A 23,854-nucleotide genomic window follows, 5' to 3' on the forward strand; every position below is an offset into this window, starting at 1 on the left:
AAGAAAGGAGTAATGGAGGCTTGGCACCTGGGAGATTTCCTCAGCTCCTGAGGAAAGCGTGTATCCCCTACCACTCTGAGGTGACAAATTGGATGGAACCACTTACCCGGAGCTTCCTGCCAAAGATGGTGACTTTGCCTTTAATCTGTTCCTTTCTTAGGCGCCACTCAATGGAGTTGAGGCCATTCTCCATGGGCAGGGAGATGTTGCAACGCCCAATGGTGGGGGTGATGGTGCCCGCTAGGACGTGGGGCTCGCTGTGGAAGCTGACACCCATCCCATTGGCATACATCACTCTCAGGGTACCATTGTTACAGAGCTGGTAGCTGTTCCGCACTTGATCTGGAGAAATGTAAGTGGGGGTGGGGGTAGGGAAAGAAATTATCCACTCTGTTAGTCATAAGAGAACAGAACCCCTATTTTTATAGGTTTCCATGGTACTTTGCAGCTGTCAGTCTAAGGCTGCCTTCAATTAGCACACATACAATGCTAAGGTGAGTAGCAGAGATGCTACTGATCCGTGGAAAGAAAAACATTATTAATATGTGGCACTCCAGAAATAATTATGCTGTGATATTTTTCTTTTACTCACTGAAGACTATTAATAGTACCTTTAAAGATGTCTACTGCCTACACAATTTGTGTCAATCAAATCCCTAATCTTTAACATATATATTTTAGTTTAAATGGGAAAAAAAAAGACTAATTTTTTTTTCCCTTTTGCCTACCATCTAACCTGAAGTTTCTGGTCTACCTACAGATCAGATCAAGAGAAGGAGCAACCCTCCTGCCCCTCGTGCTTCTGCTGCTGACTCCACCACGATGCGACCTCGAAGCAAGAGAACGCTGAAAAGATTCAAACAGCATTCGGTAGACCGAGCCAGTTGGTGCTGATAACGTGCATTTATCTTCCCAAAGGGAATCTACACTAGTCAATCAGACTCCTGACCTTTTTCCTTATCGAAAAGTTCCAGGAAGGAAATGTGAGTCTGAAACTCCTTTTACAGATATATTGCTTCCTGATTATTTGGGCAAAGGAGTCCAGCTTGGCTGGCTTTTGGGATAGTGAGCAAATGTGTATCTGTCACTCCTGCAACTGCAGCCATCATGCAGAAAGACAGAATCTACATCATTAATCATTTGGCAGAGCAGAAATAGAGTCATTGAAACAGGCTCTGTCGTGGGATAATAGTCCAGAAATGTCACCATTTATCTACTGAGAGGACACTTTTATCCTCTGACAACGGGCTAGCCCACTGACATTATATCTTAATTAAAAGAAAAATTAATCTGCACAACTCCTTTTCTTGCCAGCTCCTGTGCTTGTCCTGGACTGTGTGTCATGTCAAACAGCACTAGTAACCATGGGGTGGTCAGAAACCTTTGAGATCCCAGTCTTGGCAGGAGATTGCTAAAGGGCTCTGATTCCAGCACAATCAACTCAACAAACAAGTGGTTGGAAGAAGAATCAGAATGGGGCCACAAAAGGAAGAGCCTTGGAGAAGGTAACTATGTGAGTTGGGTTGGTGGGGAGTGCTGATGATGGAGAGGTAAGAGCAAGTGGGGATGACAACAGACATTTTCAGATAAGTATGTAGACATTCCCAAAGCTCTAGACATTTCATTTAGTATAGATGACATTCTCCTGAATCTGATTAAGTCATTTTCTACAAGAGTGACCTCTTGTAGAATTTGTTTGCTGTGGACACTTGACTAAAATAACAAGCTAATGTGTGTTCCCGGTCTCTGGAAGTCCTCCCAGGCTTGGCTGGGGTCCATGGGTGAGTTTAGTGGGCAGGGGGCTTACCTTGTACCACTGTGTAGGAGGCCTCCACTGAAGACAGATTGGTAATGACAGTAACGTCATCATCGCGGTTGGAGTTCTCAATGTCGATGGTGATGGATTTCTCCATTTCCCTGTGCAGACTGGTCACCACCCCCGTGGGGCGTGTCACATTGGTCAGGCGGCCCTCGTGGTCATAGCTGGAGGAAAGACACACTGGTTTGGAAGCACATTACTGGAGCTGAAGCCCTTTCCACCACTCAGAACCACACAAGGGCCAGAGAGACTGGAAGTTGGAGTGGCTAGGTAGTGTATCACACTGAAGCTCCTTGTCACAGCCAGCAAGACCTGGTATTGGAGACTGTGTATGTCCTTGCTCTTCCATACTCCTATAACGTCCACCTATTCCCCACCTCATAATCTTCTGGACAGTCAGCCTGGGCCAAATGCCACTTCCATGCGTTGGCTCAAGCATAGCAGGTCTGGTTGCCTATACACCTTTCTCTGGTTTTATAGCCCCAAACCAACCACAGCAATGACTTACCTGACTTCAGCACCCAAGTCTAGGTATACCAGTGATCAAGTTCTGCTGCTAGAAAGTTGCCTGAGATTGGGCCCTTCTCCTTTATGTACATCATCTTTTCTCTTAAACTGTGGAGTTATTTTTTTCCACCTCCTTTAGCAAAAGGCCTTGCTATTCCACTTAGCAGAACATTTTCCCACTCTGGAAAATCCATTGTAATCAGAAAGCGTGGGCCCTCCATAGGTCCTAGGAAAGAGACTCTTTCTTTTTAAGGTCTGGATGTAGAGGCCTTTGAGTTTTCCCGGATGAGATGTTACTAGAGAGGGGAGGAAGGGGGAGCAAAGAAAGTAGTTTGCTTGACCTCTAGGTGTGATTCCCTCTGGATTAGGGACAAGGACAAAGTTGGTGGTTCTGAGTGATGGAGACTGGAGCTTATACAGCATGTTGGGGTGGGATGGCTGGTGAACAGAACCATTGTGGCTTATTTGACTTTGTCGCATAGAACTACAAAAGCAAATATGGATGGTGCTTGGTAAATGGTTTCAGAATAAAGGAATGCAGACCTGGTAAGTGATTTGAGAAAACGTGATAAGAAATTTTGCTTCTGGGGATATTTGAAGGCTGAGAACAGAACCACATTAAGCTGGGTGGCCAGTTGTATACAGGGGGTTGGGAGGGGAGAACTTTGAGCAGGGAGCCCAGCTTTTGGCTCTACCCTCATCATTTGCCCAGGGCACTAGGTGATGGGTGGTACAGATATTACATTATAGTGGTTACACCACTAGGGCTTTCTAGGTAAACATGGGTGGGAGTCAGGCCCTCCAAGTCAAAGGGACTCCTTTTTGTTGTCTTATCTGTTAAAGAAACTGCCTCTCAGACAGGTGTACAAAGATGTTATTTACTAATAGTGACAAATTGGAATAACCTAAATGGTCATTCATCAGAGATTCATTAAATAAGGATAGTAGGAACTTCTAAAGCCATCAAAATTGATGACAGTGATTTCTGTTGATTAGAGTGAAAAAATGTATGTATTATTAAGCAGAAAGAGTGGAGCACAGCAATATATTCCCCTGATAGTATACAGGGGTGAAAAATGAGTAAATATAGAAGAAATTCTCTCAAAATACAGACATCTCAACATTAAGGATAGTTTTTCTGCATCTGTTTGTGTGTTCCCATATTTTAGGAAGTATTTCTAACCAATATGCCTGACTTTCATGTTTTATGACTAGAAACAAAAGGTATTTAAGAGAGTAAAAAGACAAAAGATCAATGAGACTAAGAACCGGTTTTTTAGAAGATAAAATTGACAACCCTTAGCTAGACTCACCAAGAAGAAAAGATAAGAGGACTCATATAAATTCAGAAATGAAAGAAGAAATGTTACCACTGATGCCAGAGAAATACAAAAGATCGTAAGAGATTACTACTAAGGAGTTTCAATCAGTAATCAAAAGCGTTCCAACAAACAAAACTACAGGGCCAGATGGCTTCACTGGTGAATGCTACCAACATTCAAAGACTTATTAATAGCAATCCTTCTCAAACTCTTCCAAAAAAGAGAAGAGGAGGGAACTATTCCAAACTCATTTTGTGAGGCCAGCTTTACTCCACTACCAAAACAAGGACACCACACGAAAATTATAGACCAATATCTTTGATGAATATAGATGCAAAAATATTCAAATCATATTCATATTTAAATCAAATGTAGAAAATAATATTCAACAGTATCTTGAAAGTGGGATTTATTCCAGGGATGCAAGGATGGTTCAAGAGATGCAGAAAAAGCATCTGACAAAATTCAACATCCATTAATGATAAAACCTTTCAACAAAGTGGGTATAGAGGGAATGTACCTCAACATAACAGAGGCCATAGTGAGCATCATATCCACTACAGAAAAACTGAAAGCTTCTTCTCTAAGATCAAGATGGAACAATTAAAAAGAACTTCATCCAAATCAGAGAGAAGTAAAACTGTAATTATTTGCTGATGATGTGATATTACATACAGAAACTGTTAGAACCAATTCAGTAAAGTTGCAGGACACAAAAATCAATATATAAAAATGTTATGCTTCTATAGACCAATAACAAACTAGCAGAAAGACAAACAAACAATCCCGTTCATGATTGCATCAAAAAGAAAAGAAAAAACTAGCAAAAAAATTTAACCAAGGAGGTAAAAGACCTCTTATACTGAAAGCTATAACACATTGGTGAAAGATATGCCACATTCATGGGCTGGAGGAATTACAATGTCCACACAATTCAATGCAATCCCTCACAAAATTCCAATGGCATTATTCACAGAAATAGAACAAACCATCCTAAAATTTATAGGGAACCAGCGAAAACTCCTAATGACCAAAGCAATATTGAGAAAGACGAACAAACCTGGAAGCATCATGCTCCGATTTCAAACTATATTACAAAACTATAGTAATTAAAACAGTATGGGGTAGGCATAAAAACAGACGTACAGATCAATAGAGAATAGGGAGCCCAGATATAAACCCACACAGGTATGCTAATTTAATCTATCATAAAGGGGCCAAGAACATACAACTGAGAAAGGACAGTCTCTTCAATAAATAGTGTTGGGAAAACTGGACAGCCACATGCAAAATAATGAAACTGGACCGTTACTTACACCATACACAAAAATTAAAATGGTAAAAAACTTGAAGACCTGAAACCATTAAACTAGACAGGTGGTAAGCTCCTTGACATCAGTCTTGGCAATTTTTTGATTTGGTGACAAAAGCAAAAATAAACAAGTGGGAATGCATCAAACGGAAAAGCTTCTGCACAGCAAAGGAAACCAACAATAGAATGAAAAGGCAACCTACTGAATGGGAGAATATTTGTGCAAATCATATATCTGATAAAGGGTTAATACAAAAAAAAGAAATCTCATACAATTCAATAGCAAAAAAGCAACCCAAGTAAAAAATATACAGAGGATCAGAATAGACCTTTTTCCAAAGACGACACACGAACGGCTAACAGGTACATGGAGAGGTGCTCAACACCACTGATTAATGGGAAATGCAAATCAAAACCATAATGAGGTGTTAGCTCACACCTTTCAGAAAAACATAAGAAATAAGAAGTGTTGGCGGGGACGTAAATTGAAGCAGACACTATGGAACACAGTGTGGAAGTTCCTCCAAAAATTAAAAATAAAACTACCATATGATCTGGGAATTCCACTTTAGGTATCCATCCAAAGAAAATGAAAACACGAACTTGAAAAGATAGCTGCACCCCATGTCCACTGCAGAATTATTTACAAGGGTCCAGATATGGAAACAACCTAAGTGTCCAATGGAATATTACTCGGCCATAAAAAGAATGCCATCTTGCAACTGTGACATGGATGGACCTTGAGGGCGTTATGCTAAGTGAAATAAGTTAGAAACAAATACCATATGATCTTATATGTGGAATCTTTTAAAAATAACCTGAGCTCATACACACAGAGAACATCTTGGTGGTTACCTGAAATGGGAGATAGGTAAAATGGGTGAAGGGGGTCAAAAGGTACAAACTTCCAGGCATAAATAAGCCACGGGGATGTAATGTACAGTGTGGTAATAGGTAATAATACTGTACTGCATATTTGAAAGTTGGTAAGAGAATAAATCTTAAAAGTTCTCATCCCAAGAAGAGCATTTTTGGTATCTCTGTATAATGATGGATGTTGACCAGACTTGTAGTGGTGATCATTTCACATCACTCACAGTATATACACATAGCAAATCATTATGCTGTATGTGTGAAAGGAATATGTCAATTTTACCTCAATAAAAATAAGAAAATAAAACACTTCCAAGTATTTGCGTATGGGGCGTCTGGAATACTCAGTACCAGATAATATCTTCAACTCCTGCAGCCCAGCAGGGACTGCGTGAGGAGTTCCATGACCTGGGATCCTGGACACATACGATGGTGCGGGTTGCCGTGCTTCCTTATGAGAGCCGGAGTAGGAACTGGAGATCCTACTTTTGGGGAACAGAGGACTGGGGTTGAGGCCGGGATCTGAGGGGCCACAGGAGGAAAAATAGGTTCTCTTTAACTTTCGAAGAAGAGTGAGTTTCCTACAGCTGTGCTTACTTGCCCATGGAGTATTTTCAGATTCAGGTTTCTTTGCAAATAAGTCTACACACAGTTGCAAGGAGCTGTGAGTTCCAGTAATGGAGCCACTGCAGCCTTGGCCTGTGTGGGGCTACAGGGGCGCTTCTGACTCATTGACTCAGCAAGTATTTACTGAGTGCCCACTATATGCCAGTCATTGTTCAGGGCACTGGGGACATGACTAAGAACAAAATGGATGAAAATCCCTGCCTCTATGATGAACGCATGGTGGACAGGGCAAAAATAAACCATGATTTAAAATACAGAGTATGTCAGATGGTAACAAGTGGTAAGAGATTAAAATAAAGGAGGGACAGAGAGAGTGCGTGTGTGTAGGGGTGGCTGTAATTTTAAGTAAAGTCCTGGGCCTTCCTGGGATACAGGCTGCTCTTCCCCAGCTGACCATGTGTAAAAGTACTACAAAACAAACGAATTCACCATCTTTTTGGGAGGAACAAGAAAACCTAATGCGTTTGAACTCCTACAATTGAGAATTTGTGACAGTTGGATTTAACCACATTATCAAAAAGCAGCTCTTCAAGCGTGAAAACAATCATGCAGTTTCCATGCAACTTGTGAGTTTTTTTTTTTTTAAGCATACTGCCCATATTTTTACTCAACTAGGGACCCCCTCCTGGAAAATACTCTTCCAGTTAGAGATAGCGCCTAAAGGTGCACCCTAAGCCCGAACTTCTTTATTATGGTCTCTAAGTCAGGCCTACTTCAGACTGGCCCCCTGAGAGTGACATTGTTTTGTCATCAGTCATGTCAGCCAACAAATTATCTCTGAAATGCACTGGGTCCTTAGGCGGAACTGCTAGAAGGGAAGGTGAAAATCCAACAGGTGTTTGGGTTATAGTATAGTTTTAACCTAAGTTGGTGTGAGAGCTAAAGATGGCACTCGGATGGTGCCTGCAGGGGCAGCGTCACTGGCTGGTAAAGTCTGATCAAGTCCCAGTGCCCTGAAGGATGCTAGGATGCTTCCAAAATCTGAGAATGACAGCTTTGCCCAAAGGAAAAAGAGAGCAAGGGAAAGCAATTCTGCAATGCAGGAAATTTCCAGCAGGTGGCAACCGCTTCCTTTCTATTCTCCCAAACCCATTTGCCTACCAACTGGAAGTGAAAATTCTTGGATTTAGGAGTGATCAACAATGGGGTTTTCTGTTCTCTCTCTTATCCCCCATGCCTCTGCAACAACCCCTCCCCAACTTACTAAGTTCTCAGCCAGCAGCAACACCTAGACAGAAAACAAGCAAGGACTCCAAACGCGAGCTTAACCAGATCCTTCACCATCACAGAGAGCCAGATACTGCAAATTAGTCAGGGGGAACTGGGGGGGATCACGCCTCAGCAGTTTTCACCAACCAGCATCCCACTGGTTAATACCTGAGGCAGCAGGCAGTGTGACCAGGCACTGCCTGCAGGAGTGATGGAAAACAGCTTTTTTGGCAAAACAAACGGCGGGACTATTAAGTATGAGATAATTGTTAGGGGAAATATGACCAGCTCTCACATCTTTTAATATACCTAGCACTTTATCTGTATTGATCTGCTTTTGCTAAGGAGGAAATTCTGAGTTTATCTACCTGTTTGTGCAATCAAGTGTGTTGCTGGACCTACTGGCAAATTACAGGAGTCCCACCAGGATCTTGCCTTTTAGATTCTAATTTCCGCACCCATGGCAGACATGAATAATCAGCAAAGTTCATGAGCACTTGCTCTCCCAGGTGCTGTGCGTGTCCAATATCCTGAAATTGGAAGGGCGAGCACGCAGAAGAAATTGCCAGCCCTTGTGGGGAGGATGTTCAGTATCATAGACCCAACGGGGCAAATCACTTAGAAGTCAGGGAGAGGGGCATGAATATCTTGAGGCCACAAGCTGATGTTAAAGTCGGGAAGACAGTGTGACCAAGCAATTCTAAAAGCTACGCGACAGCCAGTTCTCCTGCCAGCTAGGGTAGGGTGCTGTCGAGAAATACTTTACAAATGTACTTACTCATAGAAAGTTGTCCATCCTGTTTCATCACTCTTGGTGGCTAGGAGGCCAGTGTTCCCATCATAGGTCATGAGGCCAAGCTCCAGATTCTGCGTGGACACGACTTTGAGGCCTCCGTTGGTGCCCACTGTGAGGGTGATGATCTGGTTGTCAGGCATGAGCAGGTGGCGGGGCATGCCACTGCTGTCCCGACGGATCTTCAGGGAATTCCCATTATTGTCAATCAATTCAGTCACATCATTGTCAGCACTGTAAGTGAAATTGTACAAGTACTCGCCCGTCACCAGGCTCACAGTGTACTGGTGGATGCCATCGGCGTTGAAAACATACAACTCCTGCTCTCCGGGGGATGCGGCCTCATACTGGTTGAAAGCATTAAGAACTGGCTTGTTTTTGCTGACTGCCCTGATCCGAATATTTCCAAGGTCTGCGATGTAGATGGTACCATCTGGAGCTACGGCTAAGGATGACGGGGAATTCAAGATGGCGTCGGTCGCATAGGCATCATCTCCCGAGTAGCAGTTGCAATTGACATCGTTTTTGCAGTCGCAGTCTGAGGCTGCCCCGGCTAAAAGGCAGATCTCGCCGTTGGTTGTTACCTGGCGCAGACGGTTAATCTTCTTCTCGTCCGTCTCCGTGATATAGAGGACCCCCGTGTGAGAAATGGCAATGGCGCTGGCCGACTCCAGCGCGGAATGAATGGCTAGCTTGCTGAGTGAGTAGTCAATCCCAGGAACCTGGCAGTGCATGGGGCGTCCCGCGATGATGCTGACTTGGTGATTCTCAGTGATTCGAAGGATGACGTTGTTCTCGAGAACGTACAGGGAGTTGTCCATGGGGTTGACAGCAAGGTCTGTTGGCCACTCCAGGCGAACCTGTGGATGACATGGCATCGAATTAAGGAGCAGCCTCTAACATGCCCGCTGTTTAACTGTAGGGCACGTATACTGGCTTTATGTAGCTGGGGAAAAAAGACTGACTTTTTGACCCACATTGTATGAGGAGTGTCGATCACCTATCACTTGCCCACTGCCCATGACGAGTGCACACGATGAAGAAGAGGCCATGTAACAAAGAGCTGTGGTATCTGCTGTGCCTAGAGTAGGTCGCCAGCTCTACCCGTGGTGCTCTTCTCAGTCCCAGATGATTGGACATCGCATTCAGTTGTACAGGTAATTCACCGCACAAGGGGCTAATGTAATCCATCACACCCTCTGCTCATCGAGCCATGGGCCTAAGGAGGCTATGTGCGTCCAGAGGCAGCACTTTGATCTAATATGCAAAAGGAGCCGTGCTCTTTGGAAGGTGGTCCTGACCCGAGGGCCGCCAAGGCACAGGCCAGCTAGTGAACTACCATGTAAGCATTCGCTTGAAGAAATGAACTGGGCCTTCTCGGCAAAATTGAAGCGACCACCTCAGTGGCAAAATTGTCAGTTTGTTGTGGAATTTGAGCTGAAATTAATGAGGTTGACTGAAGGGTGAAAAGGCCCTCCCAGGAAGGGCAAACGTATATTTCGGAATGTTTGCGGATCCGTGTAATAAAGTCCAGTTTCTCCTGCTTTACATTTGAGTGAGCCTCTGTTCTCTGCCCCCATAGGAGCCCATACTAAAGGAATATCACTTGGGGGGCTATTGTAGATGGCTCTGCTCTAGTTTACCACTGCACAAAGTGAAGGTTTATATAGTGAGGATGCAATCATTTCAGATTAACAGGGAAGTTCTGATTGACATATAACACTGTATAGCACATTCTCAAACCTGCAATAATGATGGAGAAGAGAGGTAATTACACAGTAACTCCTACCCTGTAATCTGCCACGGCTGGAGTGTGTCACCAGCTCCACTTTCTGAGCAGAACTCCCCCCCCGCACTGCTTTCCTTTCTCTCTTGCGCTCACTCTCATTCCTATCTGACATTTCTCATTCCATCTTGCTGTCTAGTTCATCTCAAGCCTTTCACAAACAAACCTGTAATCTGTATCTATATCTCTTCCTCCCGCTCCACTTTCAACCCAAACAGGCTGCAGGTGAGAACTTCAGGCCAAGAGCCAGGTGTGGCATAGTGATGAGAAATAAGAAAATCCCACCTGGGCCACATCCATGCTGGAGTCACAGCTCAGTGGCCGGACAGCAGTGAGGTCATTGGAGCCCAGCAAGGTAGAGATGATTCCATTCTGGTCAACCTTCCGGATCATGGTGGCGTCGACAAAGTACATGAGCCCGTTCTTGTCTACTGCAATACCTGATCAAGACAAACAGTGGGAGTGTGTCTCTTGGCCAGGAGTAGGGCTTGTGGGGGTAGAGGTGAGGGTGCCCTATTGGGCATTACCTTCTTGGACCAGGGACCTTACTGGATAGATTCGCAGGTTTAGAGCAGCAGCTCTCAACCTTTAAAGGTAACACCCTTTCTCATCAGGACTACGCTGAGACCTAATTCCTGGGGTGCTGGCTGTATCACCACCCAACTGAAGAATGAACTTTGGGCTGCAAATGAACCAAGGCTGCAAATGAATGAATGGAGAAATAACCTGGCATCTGCTCTCTTCAGAAAAGAAGTTATTTCCCAAGTTCATTGCTTGAAAAATTATTGGTAGTAAATTACTTCAATACCCTTCACAACTAATTACAACAATGAGGTTGAGAAACAGTGATTCTTGCAGTCACAGACTCCCAATTCAAAATAAACCCTCCAGGAAACAGTCCCAATTAAGCCTTGATGGTACTCAGTATGCCCAGGGGGACACCTGTCCCAGCGCGCTCCTGGTAAATTGCACACAGTGCCCTTCTATTTCTTTGGCACCTTCACGCCCAAGCCCAAGGCTCCTCATCCTTAATCCATGCTGCCAAATCCTTTAGTGGTAGCTAAGAATGCTAATAAGAATTGGACCTTCAACGGACCAATCAGTCCTTAACCCGAAGTATCCTTGATTCTTTTCAAACAGAGATCCATCGATTCTAAGAACATCTCCCCACCGCGTTCCGCCCCCCTGCCCCCCGCCAGGCAATCCCAGGCCCTTGGAAATGATACCCATTCTTAATTGCTACCATTTATTGGGTTCTTAAAAAATGTCAGGCACTGTGCTTACGACTACACACATTATTGTTGAACATGAACATCTGGGAGTGGTCGGAGGCCCTCACTGGGCTCTGTCTCCAGCCCACACAGCTGGCACTCTGGCTCTTGGAGCTCATGTTTCCCCCTGACTCCATGTGACTGGCAGCAGTCAGAAACCTCCAGGAGCAATCCACCCCACTTTCCATTTGTAGCCTATGTGGGTGATGAAGTTTACTTCAGATAAACACTTTTTTTTTTTTTAAACATCCATACAGCAAAGCAAACTATCAGAGTGAAATTACTGTAGGGAAAGCTGTATTTGGGACTGCCTGGGCTTCGTTCATTTCCAGTTACAAAGGAAGCCAAGCTTGTGGCAAGCTTATCCTGGAGGAGGGGGTTTCTCCCTTGGTAGCCTTTACCTCGAGGGCTCATGAGGGTGGCATCCACGGCCTTCCCTCCATCTCCACAGCGGGCTTCATCGAAGGGCAAGCATTGCTCTCCAGTCCCCGCCACCACTTCTGAATTCCCAGCCAGGTCTTTAGCTCCGCTCAGGGACTTGACTCGGTAGATTCGCCGACTGTTGGTGTCAGACGCGTAGAGAGAGCCGGACACAGGGTCTACTGCCAAATAGTACTTGTGTGCTGGGTTGTTGCTTTAGAGGAAGCACAAAGAGAAATGAGAAGGGGGCTAAGCAGCTGGTCTACTGGATCAAAACGATGACAAAAAAATCCTAGCAAGACTCTAGCCATTTCTAGTGTCTTTCCACTTTATTGAACTGGAAAGAATCTAACATAACAGCTCAGTGTTCTAACACATCATGGCTCTTAGCTATGGACTCCTAATTGGACCTAAGCTCCTCATGCTACGCAAAGAGCTCATCGTTTCCCATCGTACTAAAATACCACTGCTTCATTTAGCTGGTATGAGAGATCCCACTCTGGTCCTGCTTTTGTGTTTGCGTTTTGTGCATATCAGTCTTTTTTACTTCCCCCTGTGGGTTTGGTATGTTTCTCAAGTGGGATTGAGGAACACTTCCATGAGACAAGGTTTTCTTTTTAGTCCATGCTTCCCCAATGCCTCCAAGATGCTAGATCATGAAGACTGGGGAAACCTAGAGTTTTCCTAACTTTGTGATGGGAGGCTCCCAGAGCCATCCCCAGTCCTCAGCCTCAGATCTTCTCTCCTGTTCTTCAGGGTGGATATGAATAAAGTTGGCTTTTTTTTTTTGTTTTGAAGAAATCTGATGTCTTGCTGATATCACACCCAGAATCTGGATTACTGAGGGAGGAGATATAGTTTTCATATTTTGGGTAATAGTGAGGTCACAGGTGTGGACCAAGATCTGTCAAAGCTCTAAGCTACACTAGGAGAGAAATACCATTGTGTGTGAGAAATGTAATAGGAAGGCACTAGGCCTCAGAGACCTGGACCTCTTTCTCTTCCATGCATCTCACTGCCCCTATATGTTACTGATCAGGACAGGACTGAGACACAGAAAACTCTAAACTCAACACTGACCCAGCTGGTGACCTGAGGTAAGTTTCTTGGCCGTGCTGAGTCCTAGATTGCTTATCTGGATAATGAAGAAATCAGATCATTGCTCATGTCCCTTTTGGCTCAAAACCCTACAGTTTCTTCCCTTTGCAGTGTCCATCATTTGCTGGAGGCTAAGGCCAGAATAGGTGCTCATGCTATTTCTATGCTGGTTATTAAAATCACTGCCTCTAGGATACCTCTAGTGAATGCCTCTATGCCCTAGTGTGGTAGGTAAGGTTTTGACGCCACATGCCAAAAATAAGCACAGGCCTCTTGTTTTTCAGTTATTTTTCCATTGTAGTTTGGAATTATGGGAAGGAAAGGGATGGGAGAGGTAAAGGCAAGGTGAGGGTGATGATAGTGTTGGATGCATTTGTCCTGTAGACATTAGCTGGTAAATTATTAATTAAAACACCCCCATTTGGGTTCTTCCCCAATTTAAGGAAGAAAGGAACTAGGAAGCTATTTTTAGGAAAAATTTGTGAATCGAGACCATCTTTAATTCCAGCTTCTCCTCGGGTTGCTATTGAGACACATAATTGAACTAGAAGTCAAGGTCTTTCTAAAATTCCAGCCTAGATAAACTAGTTTAAAAAAGCAGGCTACCAGGGTTCCTTTTCTTTCCCTTCTTTCCTTCTTTCCTTCTTTCCTTCCTTCCTTCCTTCCTTCCTTCCTTCCTTCCTTCCTTCCTTCCTTCCTTCCTTCCTTCTTTTCTTTTTTTTGGCTATTTAGTCTTTAGAGAGTATCCACATATGCAAAACAAATTAGGGCAGAAAGGGAAAACTTCATGCCATTTTTTAATTAGACGCTGTACTTTGTTAGTGAATGAATAGTAGCTGGCGTGATCAACAGAAGGATCAGGGCACTGCACATCTGTGCCTATCTACGAGCAAGATAATTAATTCTGGACTTTCTAGGGAGCCTGATTCAAAGGGGCTTTTCAAAAACTCTGGCAGAAGAGCGGATGTGTGAGGGTGTGGGGTCAGTTATCGCTGGGGTCTTACTCTCCCCCATGGTGTCATACCCATCCCAACCAAGATTCTTACAGAGACTCTTGGGTAGATGGACAGCCATGCTTCCACATCTGTGGCTATGGTGAAGGTCAAATGGGGCATGTGAATTTGAATGGGGGCTGTCCTTCCAGGGAATTGTTGCTTTTTTTTTTTTTTTTCCACTTGGCCCGGTTGGGGTGCCTATAAGCAGCCAGTTTGGGAGTTTGGGAGGAGGAGGACAAGGGCTCATATGCATGGCTTTTCCACTGACGTTGACGATCTTATACAACTTGACTCCACTTCATGTCTAATTCTCATGTAACATTAGGAAGAAACCCCCTCCGTGTTTCATTTCAAGAAGTAAGAAGAAGCATTCCCTTGAGTATTAAAATACATCGTTTTGCTTTTCTCTCTTCTTCCAAATAAAAAGGTAATTTTTCTTCCATTTCAGGGCAACCTGGAGCAACCTGGCATTTTCCTAACTTTGTAATGGGAAGCTCCCCAGAGCCACATGCACACGAATGTGTGCTGTGCACTATGTATATGAATTTTACCAATGTGGTTTTAAATGATAACCTGGAGCAGTTGAATGACAAAGGCTAGTAGACAAAAACTACTTGGTCTACACCCTTCCTACTACTTAACAGTGATTTAACTCCATGAAAATTCCCAATGCATCTGACTGTTGGATTCATTCTGACCAGCAGATTGGCAATTAACTTGTTTTTTTTAAAATGACCATATACCCAGGGGAAAAAAATCATTAATGAGTTGAAAATGAGTTTTTGACCCGTTTCCAGTTCATTAAAGCTTTTGTGAACCCAGTCCAGCATTTACAAAAGCCAGAAGTTTGCCTCAACTGTTTAGCCCAATTACGGACCGCACTGAGCAGTCAGGATAAAAGTTCGCTGAGGGTTCATTATCTTGCACTTGCATCTCCCGGAAATTCTAATTACTGTCAGCTTATTTGGTTGCTTTTTGACTGCATTTCATAATTGCTAAAGCTTATCATATCCACAACACACAATTAGCACATAAAAAAGTTACTATATTTGGTACATAAAAATACACAACATTACACAGGAAGCACAAAACAAAAAGCAAACACAAGGAAGCAAACGAACCATATCAAATTATACGGGAAAAGAGTTCTTCGTCTTACCTATGTTTAAACTCTTTATTTCTTTATAGAAAGAAAACAGAAGGAAAAAGAACAAACAGTTAGCTGAAGAATTGATGATAAAGCAAACACAACATTTTCATTTCTTGTATAAAGGGGCCCAAAAAAAGCAGTCTTTTTCTTTTTTTTTCCCTTCTAGCTGACAGCTCCTGACTCAATCACTTGGGAAGCACCCCTGATTTTGGACTCCTCCTGGTCATTGAAAAATCTAGACAAGATTGCCTGAATTCTCTGACCAGCAATGTGGCTGTCACATGACATGTGGCAACAGGTGAAACAGGTCTTCTGGCTAATGAAAAGATGGCAAATAGGTCACCTCTTGAGTGCCAATACCTATTGATTAGTAATGGCTGCCAGGAGGGCGGGACTAGGATTCTGAAGCCAAATGCAAGATCAGCTGTAAAGAGTGCTGTGACTCATTTGTAATGTCTGCCCTGGGTGTGGGAGGGAGCCTCGCGCCACCTGTGCCATCTATGTGCCTCTTTGGTGCATTACAGGCTAGAGTCCGTGCCACCCAAGAAAGCCTCTTCCCAAATCCGTCTGCAGTTTGGCAATCGTTCTGTGGAACCCCGAAAGTCTCAACCGTTTCCTATCCCTGCTCCATGACACCTTCCCTCTTCCTATCTCATTCTGCCTGTGTGGGACCCCAAGTATGCATTCTTTCTTATGGATAACACCCTTACATGAAGTTCATGAGTATTAACATCCTCTCATAATTGGAGCCAAAGACTCCAGCTACCATTCCCTTTTTGGAAAAGTGGTAAATGTTTTGCTTTTTTTTTAGAACAAAAATACATGTCAATTTCAACAGGAAAGTGGCTGGAAGTTAATAACATTAGGACAAAGAGGAGAAGGGCTAAGGCTTCAATAGAGAGAACTGCTTCTCATTCCTGAGGCTTCTAAGGCCACAGTGGAAGGAGTCCCTAATCCGTGTTCCCCTCTGGCTGAGGAAGCAGGCTTCGGGGAAGGGACAGAGAGGGCTTAATGCCCTGATTCCTGCTTAGGTGCAGCCCGGGCCTCTGCCAGGGGCCATGATTAGTAGTGGGTTTGCACAGGGATTACATTTTTATATTTTATTCCAACGTGTTAGTTTTCGTTAAAAAAAAAAGTTAATTAAATGATGCTGATAACTCCTGAGCTCTGACTGACATAGTGCAATTTAAGATTCATTCTGCAAAGCCTGGTGTGTCAGGGTGGCAGCCGGGAATTCTCGCGTCTATTTTATATTGCTTAATGAAAGTGAAATGTTATCTGCCACCAGTGGTAGTCATATTTGGCTCTTAATTATTGCAATATCAATTCCAGTTTTTTAGTCAAGATTTTGTGAAAAGACTGGATGGGATTTGGGTCTGCAGACCTGACCTACTTCTTTCCTAAGAACATCTGCTTTAAGTTGATTAATATAATATCTATGCTGGGGAAAGGAGAAGGGCCGGAATGGGGGGACCAAGTCACTGAGGGTATAGTCCAGATGCTCATAAGGAGGCGAGCTTCGGAGAAAGGCAGAGGTCAGTGCTATTCCAGTTCAGGGCCATTGGCAGGGTGGGTGCTTAGCAGCCAACAACCCAAAATAACAGCACTGACTCAGTCTATGTAGATCAGTGCTGGTGCCTTACTTACAAAGGACAGGCCTAGGCTTTGTGTCAATGCCTCAATGATGCAAACCCTTTAGGCACAGCCTTTGAGGGCAAAGTGGGGTCGTGGATTCAAGAATCGAGATGGCTTAGCTCTGCACACTGTGAGTCTCAATGAGTCCTCTGTGGGGCCTTCAGGGCTCTCCAAGCACACCCAGTTTATCATACGGAGCCCTCGTCAGGCTGTCTTGTGATTTACGCATGTGTGTTTGTCTTCCTCACTTTGTTGTGAATGGGAACAAGTAAATACGGAGATGACATACTCATCTCCTTGGTGCTGATTCTTAGTAGGGAGCCCTGGAGAGAGTAAGGAGTGGGAAAATGTGTTCTTGAGTGACAGAAGGAAGGAATGAGGCTGCTTCCCTTAGTGCTGGGCAGACCATGCCTTGGACTTGCTCCAATCCCTCGTTCTGCTCAGAATCACAAAGCTGCAATCAGTTGAGACTATTGCTTCTTTCGTTTCCAACTCTCTCTGTGCCACAGAATAGGGTGGAATTGGAATGGCCACAGTTTTTTGTTTGTTTGAGTTCCAATGAAAGGGAAGTTGGTTGGGATAAATTTAGTTTAGATTTAGGGGGGACAGGGTTATATGGCTCATATGGAGTTCTTTCACTGTCTAGTTAGATTATTGCTAGTGATTCTGGTATAGGAGTGGCTTCCAGGTACATTTTCGTCTTGTTGTGAGGATTTACCTCTAGCATTATTACTGGAAGTGTTATGCCCCATGTCACCAAATGGGTGTGGCTTGGCTTGCTCTGAGTGGGCCCCTAGCTCATTGCATTGATGATAATGGCCTCCACAGCTTGAGAGACGTGGAACCAAGGACAAATTCCAACAAAAGGCAGGACACAGGTGTGTGTCCCCTTTAACTCAAGCAATGTATTTTGAGCCCCCGGTGTGGACCAAACACTGCTCTAGGCATCAAGGGACAAGGATGCCAGAGGTAACTGGTCTCTAGAAGCTCACACACTAGCACCCTAAAGACTTACACAGGATATTTCACTATTACCGGGACATCAATGACAAGTTGGTTCATGAGTGTCAACTCAAAGGCTATTTAGATTATTCAGTGTACAAGGTAACCTGAAATGCCCAGAAATACTATGAAAGAAGCTTGATAAAGGTTTTCCCAAATTTTAAAACTCTAACAATTTTCACGACATCACCAGTAGTCAATTGTGAACATGAAACAACATTTACTAATATATCAATAATCTGAAACATATTTTAACTATAGTTATCCTAGAGGAAAGGCAGATATTGCTCTATTCTTTCTATAGATAATGACATTATAAAATCATTGTCATATTAAAAGGTGATCAAAGAGTATGCAGCCAAAAAGTGTAGGGAAACAAGTATCATGGAAATGTAACAGTAGTTAATGAATAAAAAAATTTAGGTAACTTATCTGGATTTTGTGATATTTGTAACTAATTGTCGGCTTTTCAAAATGTGCAATTTGATTTGGTTTCTTTTCTCATCCTGAATAACATTCAGTTTCATCCTGAAATTACGTAAGATTCAGGCTTCATGAAACCTGGACCTGTCTTAGTAAAAGAGCTTTGAAAACAGTGCCAACAACTGCCCAAAGTTTTATGGGCATATTGTTGTTATTGTTATTCTGGGGAGGGATGCTGTGTTAGATTTCGTTTCCTGCCCTTGGTGTTCACCCCCTGACCACACAGGGAAAGCATCTCCCTGGTAGCTAGAACCACATATTCCTCCCTAACATTCTACACTGGTATCAAGCAGGGTCTGTTCTTGTTGAAATTCTCAGGCAAAGCTTATCTTTGGTGAATCTTTCTTCCAACTTCTGCTGCCCTTGCCCTCCTTCCTAGGCTCCCACTCTTGTGACTCTTCCCTCTCCGGCACTAACGCGACTGGACTGGGCAGCTCCCTTCCCTGAAGATCTTCCCTGACGCAGTGTTGCTGTTGCCCCACTTGAACAGCACCGTCAGAATCTCAGCATGGGGAAGTGTTTAAGTGGGGGGAAAAAGAGCATATTTAATCTCATAATGGAATTTTGTATTTGGAAAATATATATATATACATATATTTTTAGAATTTTAAACACTATAGAAAGTGTGAGATTCTTATGTTTAGCACAAGAGGCCAACTTAAGAAAATGCAGAGAGGTACTGTCCCATACCTTATAATTTACTGCCTTACATTGGAATCCAATCCCTAAGATATTCTCAAGTTGGGGAGGAAGGAAATATTTTCCTGTGACAGAAATTCACGCTAGGACGTTAGTGACTGACAAATTGACTCTAAGGCTTGGGTTTTCCAAGGATCACCTCTGGAGAGGGTGTGGTTGTAAGAAAGGAAATGGGCTGCTAAAGGTGGGATAACAGGTTTTTTTGGGGGAGTGGATGTTGGAAATGTCTTGAATGCGGATGGAATTGAAGCATACAAATGATAACCACTTTACCTAAGAAGAAGGCTCTTTTTAACATTAGAAGTTTTCCAAGTGTGTAGAACTCTGCCCTTGTATGTTTTGGATAGGCAAAGGAAGGAGGAAGAGAGAAGGATAATGAAGGAACCACGGGAACATTCATATACAATTCTGATTCAGAGTCTCAGCTCTGGGGTGGGTAAGTGAGATCAGAATGGGCATCGACTTCTGAAACGAAATCGTTCAGCTGCCAACTCACAATGGAAAAAAGACAGAACCAAGACAGGTCTCTTTCCCCTCCTCCCTCCCTCTGCTGGTTACTGTTTTCAAGAGAGGGGATTGACAGCCCTTTGTTTTCAGGTATGTAGTGGGAAGAAAGGAAAAATCAAACCAGTGCTCTTGTAAAAGCTTAACTTCTAATCATCTCTGAATACCTGGCTGATGAAAGCAAGTCCAAGTCCAAAGGCGGTTAAAAAGTTTAAAAACCAAACCAAACCAAACAACCACACAGCTGTTGAGGGAAACTGGTATTTACATTCCCTCTAGCTGTCCTTGATGTCACCATGTGGGTGTGGTGTGGCTTGCTCTGAGTGGGCCCTTGCTCCTATCATTAATGTTGTGGCCTCTAGGACTTGAGAGGCCTGGAATTAAGGAGAAATTCCAACAAAAGGCAGGACACTAGTCTTTGTCTCCTTTAACCTAAGCAGTGTGTCTCGAGCCCCTGGTGTGGACCAGGCACGGCCCTAGGTATCAAGGGGCGAATGTGCCAAAGCTGTCTGCGCTGTAGAGGTTCCAACACTAGGGCCCTAAAGACTTACATGGAAATAACTGAAAAACAAGGCAGTAAGTGGAGTCAACTTTGGTGGAAAACTAGAGTTGAAGTGACCCAGAGGAAGCTGAGAATTGTTTCTGCTGGGGAGGTCAGGTTTCATGGAAGAGGGGACCTTCAAAATGACCTTTAAAGATGGACACGATAAGGCAGATTAGAAAGAGAAAGTATTCAAACAGAGCGAGTAGCATGAGTAGTTTGGAGCCGGGCATGTAGTGCGCAAGTGCTGATTTGGCTCTGAGTACCTTGAGTTGCGAGAAAGAAGAAAGGGCCAGACGTGGAGGGCTGGTTACAATGCCAGATTAAAAAAAAATGTGATTCTCATGGAAAAGCAGAATGCTACCTTCACCCCCTTCCCTGCCTCCTTCTATAGCTTTCCACTGCCTACAGGATTCCTGAGAAGAGGACTCTCCTAGGATAAAAAGGGAAATAAATGTCTTAGGTTAGGGGACCTAGCTGGGAAGCTCTAGGAAATGTGGTTTGTCTGATGGTCAATTTGACAGCTCGAGGATTATCTAGCCTTTTCTATTTTATCTCCTTCCTCCTCTCATTGTTCATCTTTGGTTATTATACCCTCCTAGTCCACCCCTCGGCCTCCCCTTCTTTGTTTCCATGATGCGTGGTTGTTGGTTCTTCCAATACCCTCAGCCTGAATTGTCTCTCTCTGCCTGTGGCCCACCTGTCACCCTCACATGGGTGCTCTCTGAGCTGGTGTTTCATCCCCTTCTAGACCCTAGAGCCCAACACATCCTTGACTCACATCATGCTCAATAAGGGCCCATGGGATCCCTGAGACTGTAACCTTCTTGGGGCGGAGCTGGGGTTTTCTCCTCTCTTTCTCTTTCTCTCTCTCTCTCTCTCTCTCTCCTTTAATCCCTCCCAGTGCTTGGCACAGTCTCAGCTCCCAGGAGTACTCAGCAGCACTTGCTGATGCTCCGTTCACCGATCTCTCTCCTAGAAGGAGCCACTAAAAGGCGAGTGCCCCCTGCCGCTTCCTCTAAGTCCTTCGCGTGGTGGCTGAGGCTACTTCAGAGGGCGCCATCACCTACTCAGTTGCTCAGGTCAAAAGTCCTAGTCATCACCCTTGATTCTTTTTTTTTTTTTTTTCCTTTTCTCCATTTCTTACACCTGGATCCATCAACAATTCCCATCACATTTACTTTGAAAATATATCCCAGTTGGAACACTTCCTTATCTCCCCTGCTGCCCAACGCCATCTCCATCACCCCAATCCTGGTCAACAGTTACAGCTTCCCTACGGGCTTCTCCACCTCCATGCTTGTATCCCTACAGTCCATTCATTAACACAACGGCCAGAATAACCTTTAAAACAAGGCAAATTAGATCATGTCAACTCTACTGTACTTCCTACTTCAACCTCTAATAGCTGTGCATTGTAACCAGAATATAATTTACACTTGTCAACAAGGTCAGTAAGACGCTGAAGCATTGGTCCCCTACTAACCTCTCTGACCTCCTCAGAGACACTTTCCCCTGAGCTCACTACACTCCAAGCCCTACTGGACTTCCATCAATCCCTTAAATAAACCAGATTATTTGCTGACATTGGGGCTTTAGCACAACTTCTCTCTGCCTGGAATACTTTTCCCCAGATCTTCATACGCTGACCTCATCATTCAGGTCCCATCTCAAATGTCACATAGTATGAAATGTTTCTACTTTATCTTAGGTAGTTTCCTTATCCCTCCCAAGCCCCACCACAGTCCCTAATTTTTACCCTGTTAGGTTTTCTTTACAGCATTATTATTATTCTTTCAATTTATCCACATGATTTGCAGTTCCCTATCAGGCCACAAATACAACCAGGAGGGCTTTGCTTGTTCCTCCTCTCTCTCTCCTCCCTTGGCAGATAGTCCCTGACACACAGTACACATGCACCAAAAATTTTATCCCTTATTTACAGACCTCATTTCTCCCCCCACTTACAGATCTAGGTTTAAGGACCTGGAGTCAACTTTCCCGGGAAGAGAGTTTACAAGAACTTTTGTCCAGCACAGAGGAGTCTGGACTTCCGATTTAGTAGCAAGCAATGACCAGGAGAAATCTACCAGGTGTGGCCAGAAGTTACCTAGCAAGGCCTCTGCAGTCATTCTAAGTCATAGCCTAGTGAATGTGCAAAGATCCAGAGAATTTACAGAAAGGTAGTGCAGAGAAGCCTTCAGTCTAACCACGTGAATCAGTAAGTGAACATCCCTGGTTCTCAAACTCTGATGTACATCAGCACCGCTACAGAGCTTGTCAAAGATAAAAGACGCCTTGGCTCTTCTCTAAACCTACTGAGTCAGTGTCTCTGGGGTTGGGTCCAGGAATCTGTATTTTTAAGAAGCGTCACTTTTGAAGCCGCTGGAACAGACGCACAGCTTGAAGTCCTGGCTCTTTCATTGGTATGGATCAGATTCTCGTGTGGGGGTTTTACAAAACACAGCTACTCAGGTCCCATCTCAAGCACCATGACCTAAAGCTTTCACCCTTGTTTTTAAGTCAGGTGTTAACAATTGTATCAAATATGTGTGTGGTGTTTTATAGATTCAAAAAGCATTTCCCCAACCCTTATTTGATTCTGGGCCTCGGTTTCGAAGCTCATCCCATTATCTGGAATATATATTCTCTGGAGAACCCCCAATATAGCCACCATTTACCCAGCGAAGCTTTGTAGCAACGGGAGCAATAGGGCAAAGGAAGGTTTTCTGTGTGGCCACTTACCGTAACTCCAAAATGCTGGTCACATTTCGAGAGGGAAAGATGCGCCGGATGTAATTGAAATCTCCAACGAAGAGGCTCCCATCAATTCCAACAGCCAGAGCTACTGGGGCCAGCAGCTTGTTGCCTTCGGCAAGGCCATTGCAACTGGGACAGGAAATGCTTCGGCGGCGGCCATTGCCCATGATGCTGGTGATGATGGCAGGCTGCTGGGTCAGGAACTGGTTCTCCCCAGTGCCCTTGTGTAGGATTCCTGGGGGGCAGGGAATAGGGGTGGTTACTGCAGCCTTCCAGGGAGGATACTTCTATTGGCTTATGGAGGGTGAGGGGCAGTGGTAGAGAGAAGAGAAAGAGTAGGAAACTTTGACCTTTGGGGAACACCCCTATTACCTCATGATGCTGAGAGAGCCGTAATGGGGCACTGCCCCCCAAGGCTAAGATATCATTTGTAGGGGTAATTGAAGAAGAATTATGAGGTACACTAAGGCAGATGGTTGGGGAAAAACAGCCTAACATTCTTTGACATTTAAAAGGAGAAGGTGGAGGGGTGTGGGGTGGCTCAGTCGGTTAAGCATCTGACTCTTGGTTTCGGCTCAGGTCGTGATCTCACGGTTGTGAGATTGAGCCCCACGTCGGGCTCCCTGCTCAATGCGGAGTCTGCTTGAGATTCTCTTTCTTTCCCTCTCCCCTTGCTTACACGTGCTCTCTCTCTCTCTCAAATAAGGTGGAAAAACCCATGCGTATTTTGGACATTTGACGAAAAAATGCCGAGGGAAGAGGACAGTCTACCACTTAAATGTCAAGGCTGCAGAGAAGGTTCTGGAGGAGCTATATTTGGGAAAGAAAATGTGCCCACATACCACTTTTAACGTTGAGAATGTGATGTTTGTCCAGAGACCAGCCACCGAGGTTGGAAGGGTCCAGCTCGAATCCTTGAAGGAGGGCTGTCCTTTTCTCCCACAGAATTAGACTGGGGCAGGTCTCGTATTCAAACCCAACAGACACTGAAAGATAAAAGTGGGTGGGGCAGAGTGGAGAAAAGAGTTTCCTTGATTACTCCCGAGCT

General features: G+C 44.2%; 1 protein-coding gene across 1 annotated transcript in view; it reads right to left on the reverse strand.

Moving 5' to 3' along the window:
• TENM2 (teneurin transmembrane protein 2) overlaps window positions 1–23,854 on the reverse strand; it is a 1,230,113-nt gene that overhangs the window by 46,690 nt on the left and 1,159,569 nt on the right. The window contains exons 21-28 of the mRNA XM_034655661.1: window positions 23,649–23,792; window positions 22,792–23,041; window positions 15,192–15,212; window positions 11,921–12,153; window positions 10,534–10,688; window positions 8,448–9,322; window positions 1,808–1,983; window positions 107–342 (exon numbers count right to left, since the gene is read on the reverse strand). Of these exons, the coding sequence (XP_034511552.1) occupies window positions 107–342; window positions 1,808–1,983; window positions 8,448–9,322; window positions 10,534–10,688; window positions 11,921–12,153; window positions 15,192–15,212; window positions 22,792–23,041; window positions 23,649–23,792 (2,090 nt within the window). The remainder of the gene's footprint in view (window positions 1–106; window positions 343–1,807; window positions 1,984–8,447; window positions 9,323–10,533; window positions 10,689–11,920; window positions 12,154–15,191; window positions 15,213–22,791; window positions 23,042–23,648; window positions 23,793–23,854) is intronic.

The sequence above is a fragment of the Ailuropoda melanoleuca genome, chromosome 3 (genome assembly GCF_002007445.2).
Source record: "Ailuropoda melanoleuca isolate Jingjing chromosome 3, ASM200744v2, whole genome shotgun sequence".
Lineage (NCBI taxonomy): Eukaryota > Metazoa > Chordata > Mammalia > Carnivora > Ursidae > Ailuropoda > Ailuropoda melanoleuca.